Here is a 27367-nt window from a genome sequence, read left to right on the forward strand (position 1 = left end):
TTTGGCCCTTTCTCTGAAACTTAGAGTATTATAAAAGTTACCCAGAACCCTGGGAGGTTAAATAACCTGCCTACAATCATACAATCAGTTTTTATCAATTAAGACTGGATATATATTAAAAATTAGTATTGAATGAATATTAAGTAGTATCTTCAAATTCTACTTAAGAGGTAAACCTTTGGGTGGAGATGTAATTATTCCTTTCTAAAATATTTATGTGTATGTACCCACACATGTAGACACAGACACAGACACACACACACGTTCATTCATTCATTCATTTATTTATTGTAAAGCCATATAGGAAAGAGCCTTAATGTTAGAATGAGGCCTTCACACTACATTCATCTCTTTTCCTTATCTTTTAAAATAAGAGTTGAGAATGAACTGTGTAAGTTGTTTTGTACTGTATAAAGTTTTGTAATGAGCTCACGTTCTTTAAATAAATATAACGCTTTAGTGATTATATGTAAAGTTTTGGCTTTGTCATATTTTGGTGATCAAATATTTTGTGGGTTTGCTCAGTGTTCTACAGGCTATTAGGAAAACAGTGTGTGATTGGGAGGCAGGACATGAGCCATTCAATGATCCTGCTCTAAGAGGAGAGAAGGACCCAAAGACCGGCTTTGACATTAAAGTTCCAAGACGGGCAGTGGGACCGTCCAGTACCCAGGTATTCCTCTTTCTTCACCCTGTGCCAATGCACGTCTCCTGGAGTAAAGCTGGGGATATTTTTTATGCTGGTAATTCTAAAGGTGGAAGCATGTTATGAATAGGGCATTGAAAGGAAAATCAAAATGTTAAATTCCTCTTCTCTGGTCCTTTCCCCTTCAACCCCTGAATAAAAATGAAAGTCTGTCATTTTGGTTATGTAATGATGTACCCACCTACATGACTTTTCCCAATGTTATTTCCCATTCCATACCAAATGCTTTTAAAAAAAAAATCCAAATTTGGAAGTCACACAGCAAACAAATTTATTTTAAAAAAAATACTTAAGGTTTCCAAATTTCTTTATTTGCATACAGAAGCTCATTTACCTACTTAATCGCCTCCCTTCCTGAAAACTTGGGTGAAGAGCTATGTATATGTGTGATTATAAATAGTTCCTAGATTGTGCTTTTATGTAGTTTTGTTGTTGTTGTTCAAAATATGTGGTCATGGTTTATGTATGGAAATCTGCAAAATGTTAATCTCTGTAAAGAATGAAAGTGGAAATTGTAAGTTTTTGTGGCTTTAGTGTTTCATTATTATTAAACCACCACCAATGTTCTCCTTTCTTTGGTATGTTTGAGCCTTAAACTTCAGCAGCTTTCTGTGATCATTGCCTTTCACAAACTGATTTAATCAATTGTTCTTGTCTTATTTTTCCTTTTCTGGGGCTAAACACTTCCGACTGATCTCTTCTGTTAGGTGTCGTTTGTAATATCTTCAGTGATATTGAAAAATCTTTTTGAAACATGTTGGCAAAACAAATGGCTGACTATCTGAAATATTAAAGTGTCTATGAAGTTTAAAAAAAAGAGGCATTTGATAGCTTAAATTTGGCTTACCCAAATGGAAGAAACTTGTCCGCTTTCGAGTGGCTAAGTTTACACTTGCATGTTGACTGCCTTGCTTTCCACACCTAACAGACTAATCTGTTTTCTCCTCTTGTCTGTTTCCATTTCCTAATTGACCCACGTGTGTTTTATTAACGGATTCTCTCCCTCGCCTTTCCCTGTCTGTTGGTTTTTAGCTCTACATGGTGCGCACTATGGCAGAGTCCTTGAGCTCTGCTGAGCTGTTGAAGCAGCTCAGGTCTTTGGGAATGGAAAAGCTTTTGCATGTGGTAAACAAGTTTCTGAGGCAGTCCTACATCTATCCACCTCTTTTAACCTTTGGTGGTAAGACATTACTTTTTTTAAAAGTTTATGGCGATAAGGTGAACTGTTCCGCTACAAGTTGTCTGTCTAGATGAAGAAGTAGGTGTACTGTCCAAACGAGAAAGCCGATCCTTTCTCCCCTTGGTATTTGGCTCACTGGTTTAGTAACTCCAATCATGACATGGGATGGCCATGTTGATGCTTGTTTTTCGCCTTCCTGGAAGGGGAACCATTTCCTGATAGCCCCAGGGATCGTCAATTTGTAGCCGAGCAGTCACTTTCTTTGGTTTTCTCAGTTTTGCTCAACTAATGTTCCATGTGTATTTTTCCCCCTCCCTTGACAAATGTTTCCTTGAACGATACAGCTTTACATGGTGAGAACCATGCTAGAGTCCCTCATTGCAGACAAAAGTGGTTCCAAGAAAACTTTGAGAAGTAGCCTTGAGGGGCCCACCATATTGGACATAGAAAAATTTCATCGAGAGTCATTCTTCTACACTCATTTGATAAATTTCAGTGGTAAGAGATCCAGATGATCAGTGTTCAGCCAAGCATGTCCTAACAACGCTAACACCATCCAGAATGTTTCCGATTGCTTAAGAATTAACTTTGCTCTAGTCTGTTTTCTGCTCACCTAGGACAGTGAAGTGTTGTAACCTTTGCACCATGGTCACATTAGATAACCCAGTGTTTGTGCTGTTTTGTTGTTGTTCTTGTGGTTGTTGTTTTTTAAAGATAGTTCTTCCCTGGCTATGGCACTCTTGGCAACAACTATATAGTAATTCTTATTGTTTTGTCACTTTAGTAAAAGTGAGTGCCAGGGCGTGTAATGGTCTGTTAAATATGTATAATTTTAGACCAGAGTGTGATTGCAAGGAACACCACATAATATGGGTTTCAGCATTTCTTAACCTCATACCCATTTGTAGCATTGACAAGTGTTTAATGTCTAGACTTGATATTTGGAAGATGGTAACTCACTTCCATGCTCAGGCAAACTAAGTTGTGTGTTTGTTCATTTTTTTTCTTCGTCAGGAATACCCCTTAGTTCTTGTTTGAATTGTAATCGGAAACATGCTATCCAGTAGATTTTGCCCACTGCCATCAGATGTATCTAGTCTTTGTCACCACCACATTGTGCTGTCTGTCATGTTGATTTTGTTGCCTAGCACTTGGTTTTTAAAGTGCTGTATTTGTCCTGGCTCTCATGCTTGTCTTCAGCAATACATGTTTTAGAAGGCAGAATCGTGTAGGCATTAACTTTTTTTTTTTTTAAATTTTAAATATCCTGTTACAAAGCTTTCAACTGTCTTTATTACTGCCCAGCTGTGTTGTGTGATAAGTGTGCCTCCACGTCCTACTGGTAATCCTTAAAGAAATTTTCTCCTAACGAGAAGAAAAGGGATTTCTGCCCAAACCCTTGTTTCATCTCTCATTTTTTAAAAAATGTCCTTTTAGCCAAGAGACATGTCAGTGTTGGGGTGGGAATTGTGCAGTGGAAAGAGCAATGTGTATGCAGTCAGAGAACCCAACTTCTGAACCCAGCTTAACATTTATTAGTTATGTGACCACGTGCAAATCATTTAACTTCTCTTGACTTCACTTTCCTCCTCTGTAAAATTGGATGACCTTTCTGGTCTCTTCCAACCCTAAACCTTTGGTCATGTGAATTGGTAAAAGTCATTTGAGCTGCAGTGGTGGGCAGTTCAGTAGTAATTACTGCCCACTTGATGTTTCCAGCAACTACAGTGCTTTATATCAGCGTATCCTAAAGCCCTCTACCCAGCCTCTTAGCTTTAGACTAAATTGGATTTTTTCCACGTGTTGATTTTTTTGTAATCTTTCTTTTTTTTTTCATTAAAGGGAAGCTTAGCTTATTGGGTGCTTTTATAAATGTATGTTTATATGGACATGCAATATGTATATAATTTTTGTTTTCCTGGGGATGAGAACTTGGGAGGTTTTGCTCTTTCTTTCCTGTGCAGGGAGTCCCATTAGTACTTAGCTCTGGGAGGTTTTTAATGTCCCTTGCATTGTCATTTTATACAAATGGCAGCCACAATTTTGGCTTGCTTTTTCTGGTTGCTTCTGGTTATGTAAGAGACTGATGCAGTGTGATTTTAAATCCCTGAAGAAACCCTTCAGCAGTGCTGCGACCTTTCCCAGTTATGGTTCAGAGAGTTTTTCTTGGAATTGACCATGGGCAGGAGGATCCAGTTCCCTATTGAGATGTCCATGCCGTGGATCCTAACAGATCACATCCTTGAGACCAAGGAGGCGTCCATGATGGAGTAAGCTTCTCTCATCTTCTTCCCTTAGTGGGCTGATATGGGGATACTTGGATTCTTTGTCATCTGACCTGTATTTGATGGTGACTTATTTTACAAAGAAAGAATACAGAGGAATATGACATATCAATCAGTCAATCAACATTTATTAAGCACCTTCTATATGCCTGGCATTGTGTTAGGTACCAAGGATATAATTACAAAGAATGAAACAATCTTTACTTTCAATAAGGTTACAGTCTAACCCAGTGGTATCAAACTCAAATAGAAACAGAACCACTAAACCATCTGTAGTGATCCCTTCAGGCCACATATCAACCTAAAATACCATGCATTAACATTATCTGTGTTCTATTATATATATATTTTTAATTCATTATTTCCCAATTACATTTTAATCTGGTTCAGGCCACCCTCAGAGGTATTGTGGGCAACATGTTTGACATATCTGTTCAAACCCACTATTTATCTGTTTTTTGACGATGGAAATCACTCATGAGCCAATTTTGTTTAAAACCACCAAATTAAGTCATTTGAAGAAATGACTTTTTTCCCCAGGAGTTGAAATTATCAAAATATATTTGAGATTCACTAACTTTTGTTGTGTAAACTGGAAAACAAAGGAATGGGAGGGGAAGCAGGCTCACCCTACCAGAGACTGAATTGGTAAAGGGGAATATATGCTCCCCAGGTGTTGTTGGGGGGAAGGTTGATATATCTGGTCTTGTTATAGTTTTGAACTATATATCCCTTTGTAAAGTCTTTTAAAAAAAATAGAGGCAGCATATATATTTGAGAGTATATGCCCTTAGTGGTTCTCACAATCTTAACTCAATTTTCTCTGACTTATTAAAATGCCATTCTATTTATTCTTTGTGTTTATTTCTACTTCAGATATTGACCATATGCCTTTCTTGTCATTATACTCTTCTGGGGATATTTTTACCAAATGGGGCAAGAAAGGAATATATGGGCATTGTCACCATAGCTGGCATTCATGTAATGCTTTAACGTTTTTAAAGTGCTTTAAAAATATTATCTCCTTTGATTCTCACAATAATCCTGGGAGGGAGGTACTATTTTATTATTTCCATTTTACAGATGAGGAAACTGGCCAGCCAAGGTTAAGTGACTTGCCCAAGGTCACACAACTAGTAACTTTGAACGCAGGTCTTTCTAAATCCACATTCAGTGCTCTATTGAGTCACCTAGTTGTGCCTTTGATATCATTCAGGTGGCCATTCCATTTCCAAAGCTTTCATACTGTTGAATGGATCCAGAAGGCCATTACCTATAATAAAACCTAAATAAACCATCCAAGTTGGAGTCTAATTTTTTACAGTCAATCATCAAGCACTCTATATCCCTGCCTTCCTACAGGTGTGTTGGAATATGGGGATGTAAAGACATTCCATATTTGAAGGATTCATTTCTTTTCCTTCTTAATTTAGAAATTGAATGAAGAAATAGAAAAAGAATGAGGCAACTGTCTTACTAGTTTTGAGTTCATAAGAATTATTACATTGTGTGAATTAAGAATCATTTTGTTGTAAGGTTTTTATGTAAAAGCTGAATGTTGTCTAGGTTGAAAGCATCAGACAAAATTGGGGAAAATACTTTAAAAACTTATTTTTCCTTTTTCCAGGTATGTTCTTTATTCCTTGGACCTGTATAATGATAGTGCTCATTATGCTTTGACCAAATTCAAAAAGCAGTTTCTCTATGATGAAATTGAGGCAGAGGTAAGTTGTTCTGTTTATTCAAATAGATTTTAATTCAACAACAATTGATGAAAGTTTATACTATGTGCAAGGAAGTCATTGGCTTAAATATTTTTCAGTTATATTTTAATCTGGTTTGGGCTACTGTGGGATGCAAAAATATCCAATTTGCAAGAAAAGCCACTAAGGCAGAGCTCCCAGCCTATAACTTATTTATTTATTTATTTATTTATTTATTTTGGTTAGGCAGTGGGGTTAAGTGCCTTGCCCAGGGTCACATAGTTAGTAGCTGTTGTGTATCTGAGGCCGGATTTGAACTCAGGTCCTCCTGAATCCAGGGCCGGTGCTCTATCCACTGCGCCACCTTGCTGCCCCCCAATAACTATTTATTAAAGGGACATGGCCCACTTTAATGAATGGGACCTCTTGCCTCCAGGGCCTTAGTATTATAGTGCTTGGTAGTCAGATGATACAGAAGATGAAAAGTAAAGTACAGAGTCTCATTGGTTAATGGACTTACATCTTGACCTTCCAGGAGAATTTTCGGTTCATGTTTATTGTCAGTGACTAATAGAGGATGTTCAAATATGGGCAGAGCTAATGCCATCCACTGACCCCATGTTGGGCAATAGAGAGCCATAGGTTTCTCAGGCAATGCAATGACAGGGTCCCACATTGGTTAAGGGCTTATAGGCCTGTTGGCCAAGTTCCATAGGCCCATTTCCCCAACAAAGGGACAATTAGGGTGGAGGGAAAATCAAAAATCGCTGGGAGACTTTCCATATCATTAAGTCATCTTCACCACTCTGGGCTTGGTCTCCTACTCAGTGGAAAGAAAGGGTGGAGATCCTCTAGTTAGCTTCCTATGATTAAGCAAGTGAACTTCATAACAGGTGAATTTATAATCTTGTAGTTTAAAGTTTTGGGGCATAATATAAGAAAGAATCTATTTAACGTTATCTAATTATCCCATAGTATTTGTAAAGTATGTACTAATATTAATTGATTAGACTAGCTAAATGTATATTAATAGACAAGCATATGTTGATAAGCAAGTATAACTAAGATAATTACTACTGAATAACCATGATTGGAATAAAATAGAAGTCTAAAAATCATTTCACACACAGCACTCAGGAGCTGTGGCCTTTGACACATCTATCTAGGCAACTCTCTCGTTGCTGATCTGAATTGATTGAGGCAGTTTGCTTACAAGGAGTTCCCTAAGGCGATGAAATCATAGATCCAGACAAAACCAAAAAAACCTTAAATATATTTAGCGCTTACAAATTAGATTTGATCATTTAATAATCCCACTTCGATACTTTCTTCTGTGGAACACTGTAAATTTAATGCTACCTTTTTTCCATTAAGCCACAATAATTAATTAATAGTGCTTCTTCCCAAAAATTAATACTGACTTACCATAGTCTGAACCAGATATAGAGTGATATCTTGAAGATTCTTTTCCTTGTTGAAAACTAATGAGTCTAAATAACTATCATACCAATATAACAGCTAACCCTTAAATAGATAGTCCTTTAAGGTTGTGAAGAATGTGACATATGTGATCTGATTTGACTTGTGAGATAAGTAGGGTGAATGTTATCTTCATTTTACAAATAATGAAACGGAGGCCCAGGGACGTTGAATGACTTGCCCAAAGTCACCGACAGAACCAGAATTTTGAAATTTGAATTTGAAACTGAAACCAGCTCTTTCGATTCCATGTCCAGTGCTTTTTGCGTTCTACCATCTTGCCTCTACCTACACTAGATATAGTACATTGTTGTTTGGGAATAACATGAGATAATAGATCTGACAGTACCACCAAAAATTGAAAGTACTGAACATATGTAACATGATGGTATCACATAGCTTGCACTCTCCAGGCATTTGAAGTCAGTATATTGGCCAGCGATCCATAGTTCTTTCTTCAGTTGTTCTTTAATGTGTACTTTGAGGACTGCCTTTAACTATTATTTCCATAACTATTTAATCATAGTGAATTGTTTAAACAGAATGTTCTGTTTAATTTCCCTTGATTCTCTGAGTTTGATTAAAAATCATCCTCATGTTTATCTTTTGAGTTCTTTTCATAACTATTAAATAATAGGATTCCTTATTATATATAAATGCATATATAAAGGCTGGAGGTTTTAATTTATCACTGATAGAAATAAGATCAAAATTTGAATTCTTTATTATGATTATGTAGCACCACTTTTAGTGACGTGGCTTCTCATAGTACAGCCCTTTGACCCAGAGATACCACTGTTAGACCCATATCTCAAAGAGGTCAAAGATGGAAAGGTGTAGTATGTTGTTGTTAATTGCTGCACTTTTGTAGTAGCAAAGAAAAGGAAACAGACTATATGTCCATCAATTGGGGAAGACCTAACAAATTTTGGTACATGAAATGTACCAAATATAAATAGGCAATAAGAAACGATGAATATGTAGAATTCAAGGAAACATGAAAATTTAGATGAACTGATACAGAGCGAAGCAAGCAAAGGGGCCATGGCAGGAGGTATATAACAACTATCCAAAGTGAAAGAAAGGAACACCAAAAAAAAAATGGAATGCTGCAGAATTATAATGAACATCTTGGCCCCACAGAGGAGTTGAGAAAATGCAGTTCCTGTGTTTTTTTAAGAGTTGAGTGACTCTTGGTATGAAATTTCTCATCTGCTCTCAGATGTGATTGATACCTTAATTGATTTGACTGAACCTCTTTTCTTTAAAATTTTTGTTCATGGGTAGGTCCATTTGGTGGGGGGTGGATACATATACATACATACATACATACATACATACATACACAAAAATCAATGTGATACAAAGACCAAAGACATCAATAAATGCAAAGCAGATGAAAATTATAATGAGTTCAATGGACAATATAGCAAGAAGGGGGAAAAGATACAGCTATTGAGTACTGTTTTTACTGCTTTGGCCAGAAACCCTGAGGGTCTTCCCCTTCTAGATTGATTTTTTTTCCCATTTTTTTTTTGACTAGGTAAAGAGGCCTTTCTCTGTCTCATTTCTTACCTAGCCTTAATCACTAGACCTATTAAAGATCTTATCTTAAAAAGGCCAACCCCTCTCACTGCATTGAGGGCCATCTCCAGTCCTCCTGATCTCTGTCTCACCAGTGGACCTAGATGGCGCCAGAGAAGAAAATGAGACTGGTGACTTTGCACAGCCCTGCCTCACTTAAATCCAGTTCACTTGTATATCATGGCATCACCTCCCTGATGTCATAGTCCTTTTCGAGAACAAAGGACAAACAACAGCAACAACAACAACTATTTTTATAATTGTTAGTGCAATTATAATTTGCTATTTCTGATATTTGGTCATTGAATGACTTAAGAGTTATTCTCCAATCATTTCTTTATCAATCTCACAAAAACTTATCAGGGAGTAGAAATAATTTTCCAGGATTCTACAGTAGATCATAAGAGCAGCTGGATCATCCCAGCATTCTTAAAAATAAAAGTTTATTGGATAGCTTTTGTTTTTACATCTTCTGTACTTCCCACAACATTCCTCCACCTAACCCTTCTTTGAAAACTATCCCTCATAATAAAGCATGAAGAAAGGAAGAAAGAGAAAAAAAATTTCAACAAAACTGAACAATGTATCACAAAACTCTGATGTTATATGCAGTATTCTGTACCCATGATCCTGTATTTCTACCAAAGAGAAATAAAAGATGCAACATTATGTATCTTCTTTTGGAGTCAAACTTCATTATTATAATTTTGCAGCAGTCAGGATTTACTTCTTTTTTGGTTGGCATTCTTTCCAGTTGCATTGTTAGAGTCATGGTGTATATTGTTTTCTCTGTTACTCTCCTTTGCATCACTGCATCTAAGTCTTTCTCTTCATCTCTGTATTCAACAAATTCATCATTTCTTAATAGTACAATAATATTCCATTGCATTTCACGTACTACCACCATTTGTATAGTTGTTCTCTAATTGACGGGTGACTTTGTTTCTAGTTCTTTGTTCATCATAGCATTTTCTAAGACCCCTTCTAACTTTCATACTCTACAACTTTGGGCCGTAGAATCTTTTGGGGGGAAGTATGAGGAGCAAGTTCCTGGATGTAGTATGTCTTCTGTTTAGGTCTCTCTCAAACCTGGAACTGGGTTGAGGGGGGCAGGGGGCAACGTGCCATAGTTAAGGAAAGTACCAAACTAGGAGCCTGTAAGACCTGGGTTCTAATCCCAGGTCTGGCACTTCCATTAACTCACTTTGTAGCTGTGGGTAAATGATTTCAGCTCTCAAGAACTGGGTTTCTCCTTTGTTATAATAAAAAGGTTACATTTAGGTAATCCTTGAAGTCCCTTCCATCTTCACAGTTTCATGATTCTAAGTGATAGTGGTGATGACTCTTCTTTTTAAGGGGAAGCATGGTATAATGGATAGAGTGCTGGACCCTGGAGTCAGAAAGAACTTTGTTTCTCATCCCACCTCTGACATTTATTAACTCTCTGATCCCAAGCACATGACTTAACACCTTTGGATCTCTTTTCCTTCATCTGTACAATGGGGCAAAAAATACCTTATAGTACTTACCTTTCAGGGTTGACCCACTGAAATAACATGTTATAATTTGCCAAGTTGAAAGGGCTACATGGACATCAATTGTTATTATTTGTCGAGATGCCTCTAAATGCCTCCTTAATGACAATTTGAAGTGGGAATTTGAACTTTTGATTTTTTTTTTTATGTGATTGTTGTTGATTTACCAATACTTTTAAAACTTAGTGCGTGTTCCTTTTTTTTTTTTAAGGTGAATTTGTGTTTTGACCAATTTGTCTACAAATTAGCAGACCAGATATTTGCGTATTACAAGGTTATGGCAGGAAGGTAAGTACTAATTAGGTTTATGGCATTGACCCAAGAAAATATTTCGCATTTTTACTAGAATTTGAAGTTCATTGGGTGACAGACTTTTTCCCCTTTCCCTTTCCCTCCTAGTTTGCTTCTCGATAAACGGTTACGGTCAGAATGCAAGAATCAAGGAGCAACAATTCACTTGCCACCATCAAACCGCTATGAGACACTACTTAAGCAGAGACACGTGCAAGTAAATGAACTGTTTTTTTGTTTTGTTTTGTTTTGTTTTTGGTTTTTTTGGGCAATTGGGGTTAAGTGACTTGCTCAGGGTCACACAGCTAGAAAGTGTTAAGTGTTTGGTCTGAGGCCGGATTTGAACTCAGGTTCTCCTGACTTCAGGGCCGGTGCTCTATCCACTGCACCACCTAGCTGCACAACTGTTTTTTTTTTTTAAATGCTATAATATAAAAGCATCAGTTGGTTTTTAGTAGCTGGTAATGGATGTAAAAATGGATTTTGCAGGGATTTGTGTGGTGGTGTCTCTGCCTGCATGAATAGTACTTACATTGCAAAAAGGATCTGTTCAACTGTGAACATACAGTGAAACATATAAACATTCATATCTGGCCTTGAACTGGCTTTCTTGCCAATAATATAGGGGGTGGGGGAAGGAACTATGAATTTTAGGCAGGGAGATCATTTCTGACTCTTGGGAAGACGTGTGAACACCTTGTTGCCCTGTGGAATACTTTGGTATTCCATTGACGTGGCTCTGCTAGTGGTTAGCATCAGTGCCCTCATGATCAGGGATTGCTTTGTACCCCCCATCCCCCAAGAGTTTGGCAGATTTCCATGAGAAGCAGGTGCTCAAGGCTGTTGGTTTCCCTTCTCCATGAGTCACCTGGAGGAAGTCGTTGAAAGCCCTTCATGCATGTGAGTGATTGTGGGGAGAAGAAAAGAGCCCTTTGCTGGGGGATTTCCCTGGGAGAAGATTCATAGTTAACATGTTGACATGTGTGAGTGACTGTTGTTTTATTTTTTCCTGTGGCTTATTCATAGCTTCTAAGTCTATGAAGTTGACATTTTGATTTCACCTCCCCACAAACACATATACCCATTTGATGAATTTCTCTGTCAGTTATTTAGTGTTCAGTGCCTATTAAAAATAAATAAATAAATAGCTTGGGGAAAGTCAGGGAAAACCATTAAAAAGAGGTAGTGTGGCATAATGGGATGATTGCTGGAGTTGGAGTCTAGGGATCTGGTTTGAATCCTGGATTTGTCATTTGGAAGCTGTGGGGCTGTGGGCAAGTTACTTTGCTTGTCTGAGCCTTGACCTCCCCATCTGGAAAGCAAGGAAAGAAGGAAGACAGGATAAGATAAAACACTGACAACCTTATGGATAAGGGTTGTTGTGACTGAAGTACTTTATCAGTCTTGAAGTGTACTCTAAATGTGAGTTATTATAATAATACAAGTATAGTATTTTAATCACAAATATAAATTACTCCTGTTTTCTTCTCCCCCACTCTTGATTATTCAAAGTTGCCATAAAATTGGTAATTTCATTATATTACAATAATTATCTGATGATATGGCTGATGAGTAGTACATAGCCACCTATAATTGAGGTCCAATTATATCATGTCAAACTGAATAGGGGCTTAGTGTTGTGGAAAGATACCTGGAATACTGCTTAAGACACTTGGGCTCTAATCCAGCTTTATACCACTGTATAGTTAGCTGTGTAGCCTTGGGAAAATCATTTAGTCAGGGACTTAGCTGAGCTCACCCAAATTCCTCTTCAAACAACTTTAAATAACACCTCAAAATGAATTCTGGAGTGGCAGAATCCATAAAAGGACAAGATGAAAGAATTTTCCAGTCAAGACACCTTAGAAGGTTGGCAGGAAAGGTCTGTCACACTTGGGTGAGACAGGAACCCAGACCAAAACAGGCCATACCCCAGCAAACCAGCTGCTGGCCTTGGGAGCAATTGAATCAGTAATGGCTTCCAGAGGTCTCAAGACAGTAAGGAAGTCTGACAAATGGTCAGAAGGAGATTACAGGGGTCCCTTTGCCGGACCTGGAGGCAGAACTGTCTTCCCATTTCGGTTCCAGGTCATAGCTTAAGGACAAGGAGCACTAGCATACCAGAGCTTGCAGCCACAGGGAAGCAGGGACTCTAGTCACAGTTCCAGGGCAGAAAAGAATGCTTATGGTCACTCACAGACCAGAGCACAGACCAGAACAGTAGAAATATACTCTTCTTAGATCATACCACCTTGAAGAACTGAAAACTTACAGACCCGCCAGAACTAGCTCAGAAAACAGCTGCACAAAAAGCATGAAACTTGGGATAGTGCCTCCTTTTCCCTAGGAACAGAGCCCAACTTTAACATAAAGTTAAAAGTCAAGAAATAGGTTGGGAAAATGAGCAAACAACAAAAAAAGGGACCTGACCATAGAAAGTTACTGTGGTGATAGGAAAGATCAAAACACAGACGCAGAAGAAAACAAAGTCAAAACTGCCACATCCAAAGCCTTAAAGTAAAATGTGAATTGGTCTCAGGCCCAAAAAAGAATTCCTATAAGAGTTCAAAAAGGATTTTTAAAATCAAATAAGAGTGGCAGAGAAAAAATTGGGAAAAGAAATGAGAATGATTCAAGAAAATCACACAAAAAAGAGTCAATATCTTGGTAAAGGAAGCACAAAGAAAGAACACCTTAAAAAACAGAATAGACTAAATGGAAAAAGAGGCACAAAATCCACTGAAGAGAAGAATTCCTTAAAAAGCAGAATTGGCCAAATGGAAAAATATATACACTTCTTCTCACTTCTCACTGAAGAGAAAAATTCATTAGATTCTCAACTGTAGTAGTACAAGGTTAATAGGTTGAGAATATCTTATCCTTTTATGGATTCTGCCACTCCAGAATTCATTTTGAGGTGTTATTTAAAGTTGTTTGAAGAGGAATTTGGTGAATCATTTGTGAATCAAATGAATCTTTTATAGTCAAGTCAAAAAGCATTTATTAAGTGCCTATTATGTGCATATATATGTGTTTGAGGTAATCCAGGAGGACTCCATCTTTCACCCAGTTCTCACCTCATGCGCGGTGACCATACCCCACTTGACCATCTTGGCAGGTGACGTAAACTAGGTTGAGAGTAACCAGCAGGTAACTGGCAGGCCTCAGACCTGTCCATGAGTTAGGGGAATGCCCACCCCAAGCATGTGAAGCCTTCCCCAGATGGAATAGGCAGATTAGAACAATTTTTTTGAATGCCTATGAATGCAGCTGAAGCAAGCATTGTAGAGTACTTAGAGCTTGGTCAGACAATGAAGATGCCAAAGGTCATCTGCTGTTGCAAGGTCCTTCTGATTTTTGTCTTGCTGCTGGACTTTGATGACTGGAATAGAAAATAAGGCTGAAGACTTTGTTCACCTCTGCCTCACTTAAATTCAGTTCATGTAAAAGTAAAGACATTGTTGGTCCTCTTAGAAAATAAAGGACAAATGACAACAACAGCATTCATTTAACCATTTCAGGTTCCCAGACTTTTTTTCTTTTTTTTTTTTGCAGATATTAAGGTCCACACCATGTGGTAGACTCTAACAGTAGATCTATGAGGGAAGCCTTTCTTACAAAAGTGTTGATGATGACACCTACATTAATTAGAACAAGTGTTCACTGTCTTGATCTCAATGATCAAATGATCTCAATTTGTATACTGTTGTATACAAATACCTATGTTCTTTCTTATGTGGTAACCAAATTTAAACTATTAAACTGGTTTCTTAAAGAATGTTTAGAAAACTTTTTTTTAATTGGTTTAAATTGGTCACTTTTCTTTCAGCTTCTTGGTAGATCAATAGACCTCAATCGTCTGATTACCCAGCGTATTTCAGCAGCTGTGTATAAGTCGATGGAGCTGGCAATTGGGAGATTTGAAAGTGAGGACCTGACCTCAATAGTTGTAAGTACCATTGTGCCATGGCAGTCACTTGGGGTTATATTGTTTATTCCTGTGACCCAGCTTCTTTTAGTAGTAATGCCGTTGCATACTCTTCTCTTCTTTTATATAATTTTAAAAAATTTTTCTTTTTTAAATTGCAAACATAACAATTACAACAGTCAGCTAACATTTGTTAAGTAAGTGCCAGGCACATTGCTAAACAAAAAAGAAGGAAGAGGCTTGTATAAGTAACTGTGAACTTCTATTATGTATCATTTGTTTTTTAAGAAGTGTATAAATACCATATGTGCACACATGCGAATATATGCACACGTATGTGTGTGTATATAGATGCAGTGTGTGTGTCTATGCACACACATATATAAAATTCAGAAAGTTAATAATACAACTTCTCTGTCCTTCTCTGAACTTTTTTGTGGTCTTCTGCACATTTAAAAAATATAAATTTTTTTTTTGTGAGGCAATTAGGGTTAAGCGATTTGCCCAGGGTCATATAGCTAGTAAGTGTCAAGTGTCTGAGGCCAGATTCGAACTCAGGTCCTCCTGACTCCAAGGCCAGAGCTCTATCCACTGCAGCACCTAGTTACTCCTAATTTAAAAAATATTCTATTGATGTTTTTCTTTTGCATATCTGTCTCAGTCCACTAAACCCTGGTCCACCTATTCCTCTTCACCCTGACCTCACCAAGTATAAGTTATTCCTTGTAACAAATATGTATTGTCTAACAAAAAGAATCAACATATTTGTTCTGTCAGAGAATTCGACTCTCATTCTCCATCTCTGTCCAGTATCTCTTTGTCCGGAAGCAGGAGGTGTATTTTGCGATCATTCTTTTGAAGTCACTATTGTTTGCTATGTTAATCGAAGTTCTGAGATCTTTATCCCTAAGAGAAGATTGGTTTTCACATACAAATAGAAATGGTGTTCATAGTTGTTGGACATTTCAAGCACTTCCTTAATATCTGCACATATTTTAGTTGTAAATATAGTGTCCTGTGTGAGGAATAGTAAGTGGCATAGTGTATGTTGAAGGGAGAAATGTGTTTAAAAGTTGGAAAGATAAGAAGGGGCTAGATTGTAAAGAGCTTTAAATGCCTAAAAAAAGAATTTACATTTAAAACCGGAGGTAATAGAAAACTACTAGATTTCATTATACTGGGGATGGAGGGATAGGTGGGTGGGGAGTGACATGGTCAAAGTATGCTTCAGGAAAATAATTTTGGCAGCTGTGTGAAGGATAGATTGGAATGGGGAGAGAACCGAGGCAGGAAGTCCAATCAGAAAGCTTTTCTTGGAACAGTCCAGGTGAGACGTTATGATGGGGTAAAATAGGCTGTGTGAATGGAGATGAGAGGACATATGCAAGAGATATAGAAAAAGAAATGACAAGATTTGGAAACTTAATGGATATATGGAGTGAACAGGAAGAAAGGAATCAGGAGTGTCTCCAGAGTTGAAGATTAGAATCCCATTGGATGGTAAGCTCCACTTTTTGTATCCTTATGGCTTAGCACAATACTTGGCACATTATAGGTGCTTAATAAATGTGAATTGGTGGTGGTCCCCTTGCCAGTAATTAAGGTAGTTTAAAAGAGGAGTCAGTTTGTGGGGAAAAATAATAAATTCTGTTTTAGAAATGTTGAGTTTGAGATGCTCAGGGGACATTCGGTTTGAAATATCTAATAGATGGTTTTTGGTGCAGGACTCATTTGAGAGAGACTAGTGGGGTGTGTGTGTGTGGGTATGTATAGACATACACACATACATATCTGGGAAGTATCTGTATAGAGATGATAGCTGAAACCATGAGAATTGAGCAAGTCACAGACCATAGAGAGAAAAGAGGGATCATCTTCAGTGATCTATGATGGGTTTCTTGAAATTTTCCTTCCAGGGAGACCTAGTTGCCAACTGAAACCATGAAATAGAGCAATTTTAGGTTTCCTAATGAAACTGAAGGTAAAATTTATGACCTTTTTCTGCTTGTGATTCTTAATAATATAGTCTCCTTATTGTATGTGGGGTAGGAGAGTGATCTAAGACCCCCCCCCAATTACATTGAAAGAGAATTCTCCTGTAAATCAGCTTGAAGGTCTGATTTTGAATGTCTGTTATCATCATCATCCTCATCCTCATCTTCATCATTATTTAGGTATTTTTAAAATAGTCTAAGATTGGTTAGAAGATACATAATCAGTTTTCAGAAAGAAATTTCCATGTTTTTCTTAAACCTACTGAGGGCAATATTAATTCAACAGGGGAGATTTTGAGTGTGAGGCACTGTCAGATCTAGAGGAGCATACCAACGAGGATAGACTAGAAATGTTCATAATTGAATTGGACATTTCAGACACTTCCTTAATATCTGCAGGTATTTTAGTCAGAAATATAATGTCCTATGTAAGGAACAGTAAGTAGCAAGTCCTTTCTGTCAAGGAACTAACAATCTAGACATAATTTCTATAAGACAAAGAAATGAAGTAAGCAAGCTGTCTTAAGCCGGTGGTAAGTCAACTATTTTTAAGGGCTTCCTTTATGTTTATAGCTATAAACTGTGTTGTCAGACTAAATTTAATATCTGGGTCAGAATCTGCTTAATAATATATGATTAAGAGACAGCTACCTTGAAATCTTGGTAGTAGTGATTTTTCTAGCTCCATATGATATGAATAGGTTTATGCAAGTGTTTAAATCTAGTGTAACTTATAAAGCAGGAGTTACTAAACTAAACTAAGCTAAATCTGAACTCCCACCTCTTTGTAGGGCTTGCAAATTAAAAGTGACTTTTATATCTGTGAGTTTACAAATTTGTGTATTTGCAAATGTAAAAACCATTCTTAGTTTGTAGGTCATTCCAAAACAGGCCTTGAGGGACACCCTACTCTGGTAGGTTATCAGCACCAAGCGTAGACACACAGCACTTTAAAATATCTGTATTTAAGAGGGCCTACGACCAGGATTTTGAGGAATTTAAAAGGCTGCTTATTGGCAGTTCATATACAAATTCCAGTCATGGCAGGTTAGGGAGCATAATAAACTTTTTGTGTCTGAGAAGTCAAAACCCAACCTGATGGTTAAGAAAGCCAGGTACGTAAGCATATGGCTCACACTTGTCATCGTGTGTCCACTGTATGTGCTTGATTTAAAACTCCCCTTTCCAAATTATCTTAGAGCCATATTACTTATCCCTTCATACCTAGGATTAAGAAGTCTTCCTTCACTCTGCCGCAAAAGATGAGCTTTAAGCACTTTAGAAACTATTACATAAACTATTGCCCTTGAGGGCAGAAATTGTTTTTTCCTGTGTTTATATATATCCTTAAAGCTTAGCATCTAGGTTCTTAATAAATGGTGGTTGAACTGTTTAATAAAGCCCTATACAAATTTAAGGTTTTTATTGTTATTGTTAATATCAAGCCATGTTCTATTTTAAAATTTTTATTTATTTTCAAGCCCACATTCTCTCCTTTCTTCCCACTCCCTTCCCAGCCCATTAAGAGGGCAAGAAATGTGACACCCATTATACATATGAAGTCATGTAAAACATACTTCTGCATTAGCCATGCTGATCCATATTCTAGTTATATGTTTCACATCTTCTGTGTTGTCTTCAACCTTTTCTTTTATCTCTTTGTGGTCAGGAGCTGGATGGTCTTGTAGAAATAAACCGAATGACCCACAAACTACTGAGCAAGTACATGACCTTGGACAGCTTTGATGCAATGTTCCGAGAGGCCAATCATAATGTGTCAGCACCATATGGAAGAATCACTCTTCATGTCTTTTGGGAGCTCAACTATGACTTTCTCCCAAACTACTGTTACAATGGGTCTACCAACAGGTTGGTATTGTCTACTTTATGTGTTCTGAAGTTAATCATGCCAGATTTCAAAATGGAACATAGTTATGGGAAGCCACTTGTTTAAGCTACTCATTTATAGAGTCATAGTTATAGAGCTGGAAGCAACTTCAAAGATCCCACCTAGTTTGACTTTCTTATTTTACAGTTGAGGAAACTGAGGCGCAGGGACATTATGTAACTTGCCCAAGAAAGTGGCAGAGGCAGGATTTTAACCAAGGTCCTCTGATTCCAAAACCAGTTCTCTTTCCCCTGTACCTGTCTTCTATATTCAATTATCAGCAAAAATTAGCTCAAAAATCAGATTTCTCCAGGAGTGACCCTACTCTTCCATGGTACCCCCCAGAACTTCCTTGCCCATTTAATCCTCTCCAGATAATAAGCTTATTTCTTTTTTTGTCTTCTACCCTACCACTGAAACACTCAGAATCCCTTTGAAGTATAATTTGAACTCAGAGTAATACTCTGCCTTTATGAAGGCATTTACATTGAACCTTTGGGCTTGCTGTTCGGTGGGACTTTGTTTATTGCTTAGTTAGAAGTAAACAGTGACTCCACAATCTCATGCCAACTCTCTGTAAATTACAGTTAGCACAACTACTGAGGTGAATGGTAATAGCTTTTAAAATTTTTATTGGAATAGGGAGTAAGATAGAAGGTACTAGGGAGAAAAGTTATTTAATTCAATGTCTGTACCCCCCTTCTTGCTTTTAGATAGAGCTATCTTTGGGCATGCTTGGGAAGACAATTTAGTTTACATAGTTAAATTTTAGGGATTTTCCTCTTTCCCCTTTTACAGCTAAAACTGAAATGAATATATGTCTTCACTCCCCTCCCCTGCCAGGGCTATGAGCTGTTTGAATATGTCCCCAACACCTAGCACATCCAGTGGTGTGTAGGTGATTAATAAATGCTTATTGATTGATTAATTGATGGATTTGGCCAAATTCTTGAGTTCCTTGTTGCATTGAGAAGCCTGCTAGTGGTGCTGAGCTGGTAGTTTGGGATAAAAAAGTATATGAGACTAGATTTATATTAGCAATTAATTCCATTGTGAGGCTTCTTTTTCAGGTACCTCTAGATGTCACTGTTAGATTTTCTAATGGAAATAATTCAGTTCCCAAATGTAATTAAATATTATAGCAAATTCTGTTTTACAGATACTTCTATCTGATTTTAACAATGAAAGCCAAATTAATTGATCCAAATAAGCCTTGGCCATTGGGTAGAATGATAAAGTTGGGCTTATGTCCACATTCCTCTTTTGCAGAAAGGCATGAGGGAGATAGGGCTGTCCCTGGAGCTAAAGTGGTAGATAATGGGTCCCTTATTTCAGCAACACATTACTTTTCCAGTGTATTGGTTTCTATCAACTCCTGACCTAAAAAGATTATCATGAAACTGAACTATGAAAATTTATGTCATTATAAGATCTCAGAGTTGGAAGGGCCCCACCCCCACCTCCAAGCTATGAATGAATAAAGCCTTGATTAACTACTTACTATGTACAAAGTCACAGCCTCTGCTGTCAGAGAGCTCACTTTCTTATTGGGAAGACGACACACCTTTGTTCAAGATGCCCTGCCCAATGCCAGAATTCCACAATATTCATTCAGATTTTCAAGAAACATTGATTAAATCCCTGCTATGTGGAAAGCACTGTATCTAGGCACAGTAGAAATATTCTGCTGATAAAAGTTCCTATAACACAAAACCCTTAACCTCATGGATCTTAAAAGACTAGTAGAGGAATAAGATACAATTGTTATCTTCATTAAATGGTCACCCCATTCTTTGTCCTTGACTATTAACATCTTAAAGAATTTAAGTTCCATGGAAAATATTTTGAAGAGATGTTTGATTATACTAAATACTTCTATCTTAACTAAAACAGATATCCAAATTGTTTGTGCAAATGTTTAGGGTTTTTTGTTCTGACTTTCCTTTTACATATCAGCATTATTGTGTTAAGCGAAACAAACAGTCATAATAAAGTGACATTTACATAACACCTTAGGGCTTGCATATATTACCTATATTATCTCATTTGGTACTCGAAAATTATGAGGTCAGAAGTAGCCAGGAATTCACTAATAGAGTGTCAAGTATTCGGGATGATTCTTGACTTTGAAGTGAGCCTCATTATTTTTAAATCTGTGTGCTAAAAGCATGTATCTGCTTTTAGGGGCAAGAGGTAGTTTTCTTCTAATTTGGAAAAAACTTTTTCCTTTCCAGTTGGGCACAGAAGCTGTCATTCTATGTAGTTTTCATAATAACAGTAATAGATAGAATTTATATAGCCCTTCAAAGTGTGTAAAGAGCCTTTATTTGTTACCTTATTTTCATCCTCACAACAACCCTATGAGGTAGGTGTTATTATCATCAGCCCCATTTTACAGATGAAGAAAATTGAGGCACAAGGTTAAGTGACTTATCTGGGGTCATACAGTAAGTGTCTGGGCTAGGGTTTGATCTCAGGTTTTCCTGACCAAAACTTCTCACTATTTCCTATACCACCTATCTATCTGTGTGGCATATTTTATTTCATGTGTTCCTGACATATTAAATCTATTTCAGTTCAGAAATTCACTGAAGTAATAGATTCAGGGCTCATACCCTTTTTTGTTCAATGATGGTCATCCGGCCTGAGGACTTCCAAGTGGAATTATGGTATCTGCATGGCCTTTCCCCTCCTCCAGCACTGTCAAGGTTTTGCATCCAATTGTCATTTCACCCCTAGAGTTTAAAAAAAAAAAGCCTTTTCTTCCCTACTTTATTTGACATATGTGTGGGTTCTTTCTAAAATCACCCTTCTTCAGATGCCTGGATGTTTCAGATACTTGACAGAATTGTCATTTTTGCAGCTAAGTTAGGAAAAATGCTAAACTATCCATAGCATTTGAATTCAGAGAAATAGAGACGATTCAATAAGTGCATTCTCTCTTGAGGAGGGGGGTAAAATTCTCTACCGCATGTGTCTTCCTAAAAATAACTTATAATATCTGTCAGAAGGAAAGACATTTGACAAACAGAGATGCATATTAAAGAGCTTTGTGGGGGCGGGGGTGGGGGATTCTTATCTGCTTCTGAAGGCCCACGTATCTTAGAGAGCAAGTCTGATATAGAACAGGTTGCTACTAACATCATTTCACTTTTTCCTAAAATAATAATGATGATAATAACTAGCATTTATATCTCACTTTAAGATTTCCAAATACTTTACACACGTTATCTCATTGTATCCTGGGATGTAGGTGCTATTATTATCGCCATTTTAAAAATGAAAAAATTAAAGCAGATAGAAATTAAATGATTTGCTTAGGGTCATACATCTAGAAATGTCTGAGGCCATATCTAAACTCATTTTTTTTTAATGGTGAGCCCTAAAACCAGGGGGAAGTACAGGTCATCAGATTTTGAAGGTAGAATTTAAGAAGATTAATTGCTAGATAAGAGTCTTATTAAAATCTTCATAGTTAAATTTCAGAAAGCCCAGAATTGATGCTCACATTCCAAAATGCCACTCCTGATAGCTTTCTAGACCTTAAAAGGTTATATTTTCTGCTAAAATACTGCTTGTGGTATGGAGCGGAACTCTGAGTGCAAAGAGAGCTCTAGAAGATCCTACCAAGTTGTAAGGACTGTGTGAATAGGCCTCTCTGATGTTTTCAAAGGGGGTCACACTTGCTAAAGTTCAGAGAGATTCATTTCTGTCCACGGAGTAACAAATTGTTACATCACAGCAACCCTGGAAGACTATCTGCTAAGTCCTAAAGATCTTGTGATACAGGTAGATGTGGTAAGTACCCAGGCCAGTGAAATCTCATATACTTAGAAATATTTAGGAATCATCTTCTAGCGCTGTTGTTAGTTTATTCCTTAAGTAATCATTTTACCTAGTATCCAGTAGACAAACAGGCCAACAGGGAGGTGGAAGATGGAAAGGGGTTGGAAGGATGGAATGCTAGAGAATGCAGAACAACTTTTCCTTTTTTTAACTTTGGACTCAACATCCTTTTCCCTTCAGTCATTTCAGTTCTTGCTGAGCCCACAAGTTTCTTCTGAAGAGAAACATAGTTGGATTAACAAAGCAGCTGCTTTTACCAAATTTTCATCACTTATAGTGTGCTTGTTCAGCCTTTGAAGGGCTTAATATGTTAAAAGCCTTCAGGAGTAACTTGTAATCTGTTTAGAAAGTAGAGAGGAGCTGGAATTAAGTTTTTAAAAGTTTTCTGAAATGATTGAAATCAAGTATATGCCAAAAAGTCTTTTTGCTTTGCTGTGTACTTTTCTAAGGACTGAAGCTGTCTCTGAAAAGGAGTTGAATGAGTAAATGTAGAATCATTGGGAAGACTAATTGGCTTCTGAAGCATTTCTCATCTACAGATATTCAGGATTTGTTCATTTGGGTGCTTCATCATCAGCATGCCAACCAGTCCAATAGCCTCTCTAACCAGCTCAAAGCTTACATGGATTACCATTAAAGGTGGAGTTGGGCATTATTATAAGCCCACAAAAATAATTTCTGGAACTTAAAGACTTAACACTGATCAGATCACTAATAGATACTTTAGATTGTGTAAACATCCTGAATAATTAATTTCAGAGCTTTAGCTTCATGATCTATATGTCAGAGGGAACCTCAATCATGAAGTATCTAGTACATCAATCAACCAACATTTATCAAACATCTGCTCTGTGCTGGGGGTTGACTGAACGTGAATTCCTTCTGAGACAATGTAGGAATTAAATTTTATATATAGCATTACAGTTGACTTGCCTTCAGGAACATCTTTGCTTTGTGATTTTTTTTTTTAGTTTTAATTTTCATTTTGTTGCGCTAATACAGAGATGAAGCACGAAGCATGATGTCTCTATCACTTACATTGTCAATTTATCGTCTTGGGTGTTCACTTGAGCTGAGAGTCTCTAAATCTCATGAAGGTTTATAGTTCCTTCAAAATGAATCTTATAACTATCTTTTTTTTAAATTACTGAAACTTAAATACACAATAAGAAAAGAAAAAGAAATATAATAAACTTAAATATTGAAACTTAAAAAATAAGAAAAAAAGCATGTCATGTGCACAGCAAAACATGAGAGAATTCAAAATAAATAGGAGATTTCCATTTCAAGAAAGTCTGTATAATAAATATTATGCATTATGTTGAGAGCTGTTCATCTTTTCTTTGTTTACTTGTTAGTTTTCTTTTGTTCTGTGTTGTGTACTTTTTACTTTGTTCTTTTTCCCTTCATCCCTCCCAAAGGCGACAATTAAGCACAGCTAGAGTTATATATGGATATAGATACATAGATATACATATACATATATACACATACATACATATATAGACATATACTTTCTCCAACAAATTCTACTTCTGATCTTTGTTTTTACATTTGCGCGTATCTCTTATTTCCTTCCTATCCCTCCTAACTCCTCTACTTTACTTCTATTCTTTACCTTGCCCTCCTATTACTTAACCTATCTTCCCATTCCCATTAATCTAAACACCCTTCTATACCCCACCTTTAACCTATTCCCTCACCCTCTCCCTCTTATACTCTCCCCCATTCCTATCCCCTTAGTATTTTATTTCTTTCTGAATTTAGAAGACTTGTACTCTTCTAGATGTATATGTATTGTTCCCTCTTGAACCCATTCCCGATGAAAGTAGGTTTCTAGAACTAACACCCCTCCTCCCCCATCTAATTCCTCTGTATTGGTTCTTCCTCTCACACCTCATTTGTATAAAATAATTACTCTTTTTAGCTCTTCCTAAACAGTTTTACTTTTTAAAGTCATATCATATTCAAGTCTACCTCAATCTTTCTTATGAACTTCCCAATTACTAATAACAATCTTAGACATACATTTTACATACATAAAAGGTAAACAGTCTGTCCTTACTGAGTCCATTGTAATTAGTCTTTGGTATGTGCCTTATATTTCTCTTGACTCTTGTATGTCAAATCTTCTATTAAGTTTAGGTTGTTTTGTTTTGTTTTTTTTTATAAAGAAACAAAGTCCTGAAAGTCTGATAGTTCGTTAAATGTCCATTTTTTTTCCCATTCAGGATTATGCTGGATGTGATATTTTTGGCCAGAACCCCAAGTCTTTTGCTTTTTGATATACAGTGGTCTTTTAGTGTCACTGCTGTTAGGTGTTGTGTGATTCTAATTATGGCACTACCGTATTTAAATTGTTTTTTTCTTGTTGCTCATAATATTTTATCCTTGAACTGGGGGTTTTGGAATTTGACTATAATATTTCTATAGGTTTTCCTCATAGGATCTCTTTCAGGTGGTAATAGGGGTATTTTTTCTGTTTATACTTTTCCCACTTGTTCTAATGCTTCAGGACAATTTTCATTAATTATTTCTTGTATTATTGTATCAAGATTATTTTTTTGATCATAGCTTTCAGGTAGTCCAATTATTCTTATGTTTTCTTGATCTATTCTCCAGAGCAGTTATTCTTCTTATGAGATGTTTCACATTCTCTTCTATTTTTTTAATTCTGTATTATTTATTTATTTTCTTGATCTCTTATAACTTCACTGGCTTCCCCTTCCCCAATTTTGATTTTCAAGGAATCACTTTCTTCCTTAAGGTTCTTGCATCTCCTTTTCTAATTGGTTGTGGCTATCATTTTTAATGCCCTTTTTTGACAAAGAAATTGGTATGTTAATATGATTTGTATGAGAAATCAATAAACTGAAGTCTTACACGTTTCTTCCTTCCGTTATTTCCCTTTTCCCCTCCTCCTCCTTCATTCACTCCTCTTTGTCATTTCAAACATTAGGTTTTTGAAATTTTTGTCAATTGTACTATTTCTTTTTCAAAGTCTATAGAAGTCAAAATTTTGAGAAGTAGTGTGATGTGATGGATAGAGAGCCAGCCTCTGAGTTGAGACCCAGAGTTCAAGTCCCACTTCAGACACATACTTACTCTGTGAACAAGCTCTTTGAGTTCTCAGTATCTTGGGCAAATTTCTAAGACTGTAAGTTGCAAAAAACAAAAACCAAAAAAAACCAAAAACCAAAAAAAAAAACCTTGCCTCTATGCAATAGTAGAGTGGTTTTCTTCTTCTTTTTTTTTAAAAAATAATTTATTTATTTTTAGTTTTCAATATTCACTTCCATAAGATTTTGAGTTTTTAATTTTCTCCTCCTGTTTCTCCTCCCTAACCCCCTCCTGCCCCCGCCAAGACAATGTGCAATCTGATATAGGCTCTACTTATACATTCATATTAAGCATATTTTCCCATTAGTCATGATGTAAAGAACAATTAGAATTAATGAGGAACCATGAGAATTAAGCAATAAAACAAAACACCAAAGGAAAAGGAGAGCAAATAGTATGCTTACATTTGCATTCCAGGCTCCATAGTTCTTTCTGTAGATGTGGATAGCATTTTCCATCGTGAGTCTTTTGGAGTTGTCTTAAATCCTTGCATTGCTGAGAAGAGCTGAGTCTGTCAAAGTCAGTCGTTGCACAATGTGGCTATTACTGTGTACAGTGTTCTCCTGGTTCTGCTCACTTCACTCAGCATCAGTTCATGTAAGTCTTTCTAAATTTTTCTGAAGTCCGCTTGCTCATCATTTCTTATAGCACAATAGTATTCCATTATATTCATATACCACAGCTTGTTCAGCCATTCCCCAATTGATGGGCATCCCCTCAATTTCCAACTCTTTGCTACTACAAAAAGAACTGCTATAAATATTTTTGTACATGTGGGCCCTTTTCCCATTTTTATGACATTTTTGGGAAACAGACCTAGAAGTGGTATTGCTGGGTCAAAGGATATGCATAGTTTTATAGCTCTTTGGATGTAGTTCCAAATTGCTCTCCAGAATGGTTAGATCAGTTCACAACCCACCAACAATGCATTAGTGTTTCCTACATCTTCTCCAACATTTATCGTTGTCCTGCTTTGTCATGTTAGCCATTCTCATAGGTGTGATGTGTTACACCTCAGAGTCGTTTTGATTTGCATTTCTCTAATCAATAGTGATTTAGAGCATTTTTTCATATGACTACAGATAGCTTTAATTTCTTCCTCTGAAAACTGCCTGTTTATATCCTCTGACCATTTATCAGCTAAGGAATGACTTGTATTCTTATAAATTTGACTCAGTTCTCTATATATTTTAGAAATGAGACCTTTATCAGAAACACTGGTTGTAAAAATTCTTTCACAGTTTTCGGCTTCCCTCCTAATCTTGGATGCATTGGCTTTGTTTGTGCAGTAGAGTGGTTTTCTTACTGGAAGTTCCTTATACCAATGAAATCATAGGTCCAGACACTTTCCCTCCCTCAAAAAAAAAAAAGTGGAAAAAAAGGAACACGTTCCCCTTATCTTTCTTCCTCTCCTACCCTGAATTAGGGTGTAAACAGTACTTCTTTACTGGTTGAATGCAAATTGTGTGTGTGTGTGTGTGTGTGTGTGTGTGTGTGTGTGTGTGTGTGTGTTTTCATTCAGTGCATCATTGAGTATTGATAACAATTAAGATAATCTTCCAGGAGTGTGGATCTGACCATGCCAGTCCCCTATTTAGTAATCTCCAATGGCTCTTTTACCTCTGAGATCAAATATAAAACTCTCTTGTCTGTAAAACCCTTGATAACCTAGCCCCTTCCTACCTTTATTGTCTTTATGTACCTTACTGTCACATCACTCTATAATGGAATGACACTGGCCACCTTGTTTATCCTCACACAAGGCACTCTCTCACATCCATGCATTTCCTTTCCTTTCTTTTCCTGTCCTGTCCTGTCTTTTTCATTG

At 36.8% G+C, this 27367-nt stretch overlaps 1 protein-coding gene across 5 annotated transcripts in view; it reads left to right on the forward strand.

The window, feature by feature from the left end:
• CYFIP1 (cytoplasmic FMR1 interacting protein 1) overlaps positions 1-27367 on the forward strand; it is a 178005-nt gene that overhangs the window by 86316 nt on the left and 64322 nt on the right. For 4 of the 5 annotated variants that reach the window (XM_027859446.1, XM_027859445.1, XM_027859447.1 and 1 more), the window contains 8 exons: positions 526-673; positions 2231-2384; positions 4000-4156; positions 5799-5895; positions 10684-10760; positions 10872-10980; positions 14593-14712; positions 18355-18554. In XM_027859446.1, the coding sequence (XP_027715247.1) occupies positions 526-673; positions 2231-2384; positions 4000-4156; positions 5799-5895; positions 10684-10760; positions 10872-10980; positions 14593-14712; positions 18355-18554 (1062 nt within the window). Of the gene's footprint in view, positions 1-525; positions 674-1738; positions 1887-2230; positions 2385-3999; positions 4157-5798; positions 5896-10683; positions 10761-10871; positions 10981-14592; positions 14713-18354; positions 18555-27367 lie in introns of all 5 variants that reach the window. The other variant, XM_027859444.1, reaches the window with a different exon arrangement.

Source organism: Vombatus ursinus, unplaced genomic scaffold (assembly GCF_900497805.2).
Source record: "Vombatus ursinus unplaced genomic scaffold, bare-nosed wombat genome assembly UNPS02014168.1, whole genome shotgun sequence".
Classification (NCBI taxonomy): Eukaryota; Metazoa; Chordata; class Mammalia; order Diprotodontia; family Vombatidae; genus Vombatus; species Vombatus ursinus.